At 34.9% G+C, this 8430-nt stretch overlaps 1 protein-coding gene across 1 annotated transcript; it reads right to left on the bottom strand.

The window, feature by feature from the left end:
• Window positions 1-1866: 1866 nt before the first annotated feature.
• On the bottom strand, window positions 1867-2536 carry LOC126620031 (protein SMALL AUXIN UP-REGULATED RNA 54-like). The gene has a single exon (XM_050288491.1). The coding sequence runs from the start codon at window positions 2456-2458 to the stop codon at window positions 2003-2005; it is 456 nt and encodes a 151-aa protein (XP_050144448.1). The 5' UTR covers window positions 2459-2536; the 3' UTR covers window positions 1867-2002.
• Window positions 2537-8430: the final 5894 nt, after the last annotated feature.

Raw genomic sequence — 8430 nt, 5'->3', positions numbered from 1 at the left:
TCCTATTGTCACTTTGAATGACCATAATAGTGGCATGAAACAAGTTACAGAACATGGCAACAAAAATTTTAAAATGATCAAAGACCTCATATTTTCATTACATACAATAAATCCAACATAACGAGAAAAATCATCAATAAAAAAAATACATAATAACAAAAACCACTGAAAGAAGTAACCGGAGACATCCACACATCAAAATGAATAACATAAAAATGGGAAGAACCAAAGATATTAGTATTGGAATAAAAAGGTAATTGGGTGGACTTTCCAAGAGCACATGCTGTACAAAAATTGTACTTTCAGATAATGATACGTGGCACGATGAGATCGGTTAAAAATTCTATTCAAAATTTAAAATAAATTTTCTTTTTTATAAAATAAAAAATAATAATATTATATTATTTATTGCAATGACTATTTAATTTAAAGGTGAAGATGCAAAACACAATTACTGTGCATCAATGATAGTTACTATTCACTTGAGAATATTCAATTACCTATTGCCATAGAGAGTCTTTACACAATGGAACTATTCTAAACTTGAGGGACGGCAGAAGCGGTGGAAGACAAAAATATACCCATCTTTACATGGGTATGAAAGAACCAGTTGGGCTGAGAAATGGTTGCGGAAGTGGCCTGCTGAAGTTGGTGGGTAAAAGACTTCAGAAATAGGCCGGCGACAGTAAAAGGCTGAGGTGCAGTGGGAAAAGGCAGCTGGTGATGGAGGCAATTAACTTAAGAGATAATCTTGGACCAAAACCTAAATAAGAGAACAAAGTGCTGGAAGCGTTGTGTATTTTTTATTTTTTTTTGATAAACAAAGTTTTGTTGTTGGTTTGTGGTGGACGTGAGAAGAAAGTGAAGAAACCCTAGCATCCATAGAGAAAGGATAATGCTAGGAAGATCAAATTTTTAGACTAAATTTGCAAACTAAATGATGTGTCACTACTAAGAAACAAACACGTTAATCGACACTTAATTAATAATCCAATAATCTACAACCACATCATTTGGTTTGAAATTTGATTTAAAAATATGTTTTTCCTAACATAACCAGACAGAAAACCTAGACAATTGAATAGAATTTTGACTCCTTATTTGAAAGTGGAAAATATTACAATATATATATACACACAATCTCTGTTAAGGTAGGATCCCTGCAATAATTACAATAGGAAGTTATTACATTCGTATAATATATCCTATAATTACGGAGAAGAGTCCGAATTAATAATATAAAACGAAAAGGAAGAAGAAAAGCACCCAACTTGTTGATATACCTGGCCAAACACGGCATAAATAAGTCCAGTGCGTTTCCTAAGTACAAATTTGTATTTACCATTAAGAATACTCCAATCCGGGTGCTGTCGAATCATTGTTAGAACTTCCAGTGACCATCCGAATGCTACGCACTAAGCGTTTGTCTTGCTCGCATTGTGCATTGGAGAATTAATAACAATAACCTGGTAGTACAAGTTTGGTTTGTTACAAGGTAAAACCATAGTATCAAACTCTTAATTAACAAGATCCATAATTCCTGACTTATTTTCTAAGTCACCCTAACCACATGACAGTACCTTTTTTTGTCACAATGAAAGAGAATAGAACTCTTGATTTAACTTGCCACTTAGTACTACGGTTTATTGATATTCCCCTTCATTTGTAAGTGAGAGGTTTTAAGTCCGATTCTCTCAAAAAACGAATATAAACTATTCATTGTGAGACTCAGCCCATTCCACACTCTCTTAATATAGTTAAGATCGTTTGTCAAAAAAAAAGAAAAAAAAAACCCTCTTTACTAAACTTACTCCTTACCTATAACCTAGTCAACCCACCCTACTAGCCTCAGAAGAAATCATCATATAAGAATGATTGAATTTTCTTATTTCCGTGTAGTTTGTTCTACACACCGTGCAAAAGAACACAAAAAGAAAGATTATGCATGAATAATTACGTACCTTGAAAATTACATGAAAATTTGTTTCATTTGAGTTGCTACCTAATATCCTTGTATAACTGTAAAATTAATATTAATACATGTTCTACTACTCCTCTTATTCCTCCTGCAGTTTTGTAAAATCTTACGCAATTCCTCAGGCCTGCAAGGAACTGCAAAAGCACCCTTCTGATCAAATCCATACTCTTCCTTGGCCTCTTCCAGTAACCTCAAAAATTCAGGGTTACTCAACGACTCCAATTTGACCACAAACCTCTCTGCTTCATTCCCCTTGACAGCAAAAACTGCAAAGTATCCTTCTTTAATGTCTCCTGGCACCACCGTTGCCACTTCCGATTCTTCATGGAAATCATTGTGACGACGATGGTGATCGAGAGGGCCTCTAGATGCTAAGATCGAGAGACTCTTGTGCACTAGCTTCCCGATTACCAGCCTCAGCATCAGCAAACCTCGATCCTCGGCTTTCTTCGATCTATATATGTTCTTCTCAGTAGACATAGTGTTAAGTAGTAGAGCTGAAGTGGTTTATTTTTTTATGAGTGATGCAGATTGACTTCTATGGAGGAGGTATTTATACGGAGGGTGCTTTGTGAACAAAACCAGAATAGAAAAGGAGGAAGCTACTGTTTTCAGTGTGGAGCCTTTGCATGTAGTTGCAATGGACGACATGTCATTTAATGCAAACATTTGATGGGTCGCGCTCAAAGTGTTTGTACGCGGTACTCTTTTCATCCCTGAGTTTTGTTTAAGTACATACAATAACTTTTATACCATGGATAAGTTGTTATTGTGGATTTTTATGCTAATGTATAAAAGATTATTTGAACAAAAACTTATACATAATATTATATTATTAGCATGAAACGTCATGGTAACGATTTCCTTATTTCATGAAAGTTGCTATGTATAAAAGGGTTGCTATTTTATCCGTCCTATGTTAACTTTAGAAATTCGATCAAAAGAAATGATAAATTTTTATCAAAATACAAACTATAGAAAATAAACGAGAAGAAAAGGTAAGTTTAGAAATAACATGAGATTGAGATGGACATTCTATATCATTTAGCTATATTGTTTGGCTGCTTCATAGTTTTTGGAATTAAATCGTGCACTAATTTCATTAATTTGATCAGACTAATGTTAGGTAGACTCAATTTTATAAATTAAGTGATATGAAAGTTGATGATTGAATTATTACTTAAGTGTTGATTAACTTGTTTATTTCTTATTAATAACACATCATTTAATTTGCAAATGTAGGCCATAAATTTAGTCTCCCTAGCATTACCTATTTAACAATAAGAATGATTTTGAAAACATAAAAACTATTAAAAAGTCCAGCTAGCTAGTGATTTAAGACTTTGTTTACAATGTTTCCATACAATCAGGACTAGTTTCTCATTTTATTTTATTTTATTTTTTAAAGATATGTCAGTTAGTCAATGTATATGAAAGTGGTTGGCACTTAGAGTTGAATATGAGAGTGCGCAACGAATGAGACTAACAAAATAATAGAAATATTATTAAACAAACAAGAATGCTGAAAGGGCTACAAAACCCTAAGAGACTACATTGTGTCTGACTTAATATCTCTGAATAACAAAGTTCTCTATTTATAATAAACTAACCCTAGTCCCTAATAAGCAAAGAAACTAAAATCTAAAGCTAATGGGCCAAGCCCAAATCTAAACACTAAATAAATAACTATTTTCCAACACCCCTTGTCAAACTCATGGCGATACACGTCATGAGTTTGTCAACAAGTAGATGCGGATGCAAGCTCCATTAGGCGGACACAACAAGGCAAGCTCCGTTAGGCGGACACGACAAGGTAAGTTCCGTTAGGCGGACACGACAAGACAAGTTTTGTTAGATGGACACGACAAGGTAAGTTCTATTAAGCGAACATGCAAGCAGGCAATCAAGCACACAAACGAACAATCCAAGCGAACAAGCAAGCAAGTAGATTCCGGTTGAAGATCCAATTAATAACCAAGTACACAACACCACTTGAATGATCATCAGTCCAAGTGATCGTCGTCGTGGTAGGCAACCAGGAGATTTCCAAGCTCAGCAATAACCATTCTTACATCAACCGTGTGGGCCAAAACAAACAGCCAACTTTTCCTTTTTTTTTTTATTTTTTTTTCCTTATTCCTTTCTTCTATCTGGGCAGTGTTCTCTAGAGAAAACAAATCCGAATGTAGGTATGGGATCTCAATTCTGGGATTCTTGACGCGATGGGATAACAGTGACGACGGTGAAGTGCGGATCAAAGGGTGAGGATGCGGAGGTGCAAGTTGTGGACGAAATTGATCAGGTGGGCTTGGATGGCAGATGTGCTAGGTTTTCTGGTTGCAGCGGTAGTGTGCAGATGGGGTGGTTGTCAAGCAGATTGCAGTGCATGTTGTGCCTTGGCCCGTTTGTCAGTGCGGAAACGAGATTCAGATTACAACCTCACCAAATCACACTTAGTTGAACATAATAAAATACAAGAAATAAAGACACCGAGAAATTTACGAGGTTCGGCAAAAATCCTGCCTACGTCCCTGGAGAGATATTGTTTTTCACTATGAGAATAATATTACAAGTAAACATGAGTTAAATCGACATAACCCAATCCCAAATCCCTTGTACACCCACTCATAGAATTTTCCAAGAGCCTCACTCTACCCCAAAAGTTATTTCACTAGAGACTTTTCACTCTAGCTCTCTTGATTTTCTCTCAACCCATGTTCAACCTTTCCCATGGAAGAGCCGAATGCTCTGCCCTTGGATGCTTCTATGATGCTTACATTCCCACTTTCTAAGCATTACTAAATCCACAAATATTGCATCTAGTTATAGGCATACACTAGCAACTATGCCAACAACCAAGACCAAAAAGTCTTAAGTTCACATGACATAATAAACACCTAGCCTACCTAGCATGCACCAAAGTCTATACTTAGTCTATAAAGTATAACTTTGCTTGTGGTAGTCACCATGTCTTCAATTGTTGTCAACACATGACTCATAATTACTCACAAATGTATGAGCTAAACACAACAGTGCAGTGGTGGTGACAACAGGTTACAAGTCCGGGAAGCAATGGTTCCAGGTGGGTTCAACGGCAGCAGATGGTGAGGCGACGAAACGATTGCAGGCGCGAAGCAAGCAGACTTCGACAGAGCACAGAGGTTCAAAGGCAAGCAGTGTGGCAGAATCATGGTTCGGTGGTTCAGGTTTAATTCGAGAGAGATGCAGGTTCAATAGATCATGTTCAAACATCCAGGTAAACAATGGTGAATTCTTCGATTTCAGCAGCATATGCATTCGGTGCAGAACTGCTCTAGGGTAGCCCGATAGACAAATTGGTGTAGCAGTGAATCTCTGGGCAATTTAGACTAAACCAAGGACTAAACAATGAACAAGACGGATAAACAAACTAATACGAATCAAGGGCATATTAAATCCCTAAGGATCAAACATGCTCTGATACCAAGTTGAATATCAGAGTGCGCAACGAACGAGACTAACAAAATAATAGAAATATTATTAAACAAACGAGAATGCCGAAAGGGCTACAAAACCCTAAGAGACTACATTGTGATTGACTTAATATCTTTGAATAACAAAGTTCTCTATTTATAATAAACTAACCCTAGTCCCTAATAAGTAAAGAAACAAAAATCTAATTCTAATGGGCTAAGCCCAAATCTAAACACTAAATAAATAACTATTTTCCAACACTTAGTATTACGGTCTAGTAGTATTCATCTTAATTTGAAAGTAAGAGGTCTTAAATTCAATTCTTACCAAACATGAATTTGAACCACATTATTACTAACCCGTTGTAAGGCTTAGCCTCCTCCCCCACCCCCTTAGTGTAAATAATATTGTTTGTTAAAAAAAATGTCTATGAAAGTGGCTTGTGTCATCCATAAGTATGGTTTTGTTGGCTGAATAATTTGCTGGCACGATTACAACAACCATACGAAACCTTTTATATTGTTTTTTTCTTTCTATTTTATCATATCTTCACTAGTTATGGGATGACCCGGAGGAAAACTTCCATGCACGGGGAAGATATATTTTTCATCTTTTTTACTCATTACGTGACTTTAGGTCTCATTTTTTAGAAGACTTAGGTCTCTTTTGACACGTCGTATAAAATGATTGGATAGTATTATAGAATACGAAAAAGGCGTTTGGTGAGTTTTGTTGTAAGCACCAAATTGTTTAGGCTGACTCCACCTATTTTATATGTTGTAAACTAAACCAAAACAATCATGCAATAAACAAAACACAACACAATCTAGAGTTCATCTAATATAGGAGTAACTCTAACAATGGAAGCTTTATTGATTATCAACGAATACAAGAGAACTCACAAACACAAAGTGCTCTCAAGTATACAATTTTATGCCTCAAAAGCTCTCTCAAAACGTCTCCCAAAGCCATATATTCCTTCTACGGTGGTGCTATCCTCAAACCCATTTTTACCTCTTACATACTCGTCTCAATGTCCGGCTGTTGAATCCAAGAAGATCAATGGACAAAAATTAACAAGGGTATTTGAGAGGTAAAAAGAGGTATGCGAATATCACTACTCTTTATACTCGTAGATGCCGTGGGTTTCACACAAATCCTATATAATATAGGAAACCAAATTCTAGAATAAAACCGAATCCTAACCAAACTAGAAAGTTGTACTTAGGGTTAACTTGCGTCCCAGCTATTCCAATCCTACACCTTTTCTGGATTCCTGTTTTAGTTTAGGCACATGTTAATTGAAAGCTAAATCCCAAACTACACCCTTTACACCGGCTAACTTTTCCCTTCCAAAACCTTGGGTATTATTAGTCGGGCACACAGCAGAACAAAAAAAGGCTCGCTTTTCTCCGACCTATCTCGCTTTTCTCCGATCGATCAACATCAAGCAGATAAGAATATGGAAAGAAAAAAAGCCATCTTCTTCCCAACTATGTCATTCAATTTATAGCAGCATGTCGGTAAAAGTTTGTTATATTTCTCGTGACATCTTGGTTATCCATCTTCAAACTTAATGGCTGGTAACATCATTCAAACCATTTCATAAAAGAAAAAAAAAAGTCGTAGTAGCTTTATAGTTTTTAAAAAAGTACATCTCTAACAAATATAATTAAAAGCTAAGATACTACGATTTTAAAATTAAACTTTGGTCAAAATTAAACTAGTTAATTTGACTAGTTGTAAAAAACTCAGGTTATTTAAATAGGAAAAAAAAGATAATGCTATTCACACTCATTTTCATCTCTCACACACTCTTGTTAATTTTTTGTCATTGATATTCTTCAATTCATTCGATCTGACGGCTAAAAATTGATAGAGATTGTGTGAGAAATAAAAATGGGCATGAATAGCACTACCCAAAAAAATCCCACATCGTTAATTTGACTAGTTGGTTTTTTATTGATGATACGCAACTAAATATATCCTAGAGATGAGTGTTTCTTTTTCCTTTCTGTAAAATTGATTTCCATGCGGAAAGCCATCATGGATGTGCTAGAGCAGAACTATGAGCAAAGAACACCATCTGGAAAAACAGAACAGAAATTTCATGAACAAGACCACAACTATTGGATCGAACAACCTATTTTCGAACAAAATGACTTAAACATCTCAATTAGATTGCAGCTGAATATTCTGATTTCAATTGACGTTAGATGGTTTTTATTTTTCCTTTCTTTTTCCATTTTGTTCTGAACCCAGAATGGGTTAAATGAACCAAAATGACAATTAAACCTCACATATTAAAAGAAAGTTGACAGAATATTGAATTTTGAGATTGAATTTCTAACGGACTTTATCATAAGGAATTAATTTCTATTTTTTTTTACCACGAAGTTATATTCCGAATACTATATCACCACTGGAACTATTTATCCAATTAAACCTTAAAGTTTTAAAGAAGGTGATTTATTTTTTGGGAGAAACGCTAGAAACATAAGTGGAGAGAAGAAAGTGAAGACTCTTACATAACAAAACATAAACGGTTGGGAAGAGAAAAGAGAGGGATACAAGAGGAAAAAAAGTGAGTCTTTAAATGAATCTAGTTGGTTATATTAATTAGTAAGAAAAATGATTATAACACATTTAAATATAGAAGGATGTAAAAGATTATATCTTAAACTTATTACGTGGCAAGTTTTGAGTAAATTGTAGTTTCACACAACAATGTCTCATGATAAGCTGAGCTCCACACAAATTTTTCTCTCTGTATTTCACAAGGGCTTTTTTTTTTTTTTCACTTTTAATCATCAATCATTCTTTCAAAATTATTAAAACTTGACAATATAATCAGTACTATTCGATACTATTCCGACACAAAACTAAACTACTTGACAATGTAATCAGTATTATCTAATGCACAAATTAATCTATCCAATTGAAATATTTATTACAATTGGATGTAACAAACGAGGCCATCTTTTTATGTGGTTAGTACA

This window comes from Malus sylvestris, chromosome 4 (genome assembly GCF_916048215.2).
Source record: "Malus sylvestris chromosome 4, drMalSylv7.2, whole genome shotgun sequence".
Lineage (NCBI taxonomy): Eukaryota > Viridiplantae > Streptophyta > Magnoliopsida > Rosales > Rosaceae > Malus > Malus sylvestris.
This window is presented reverse-complemented; position numbering and strand designations above follow the sequence as displayed.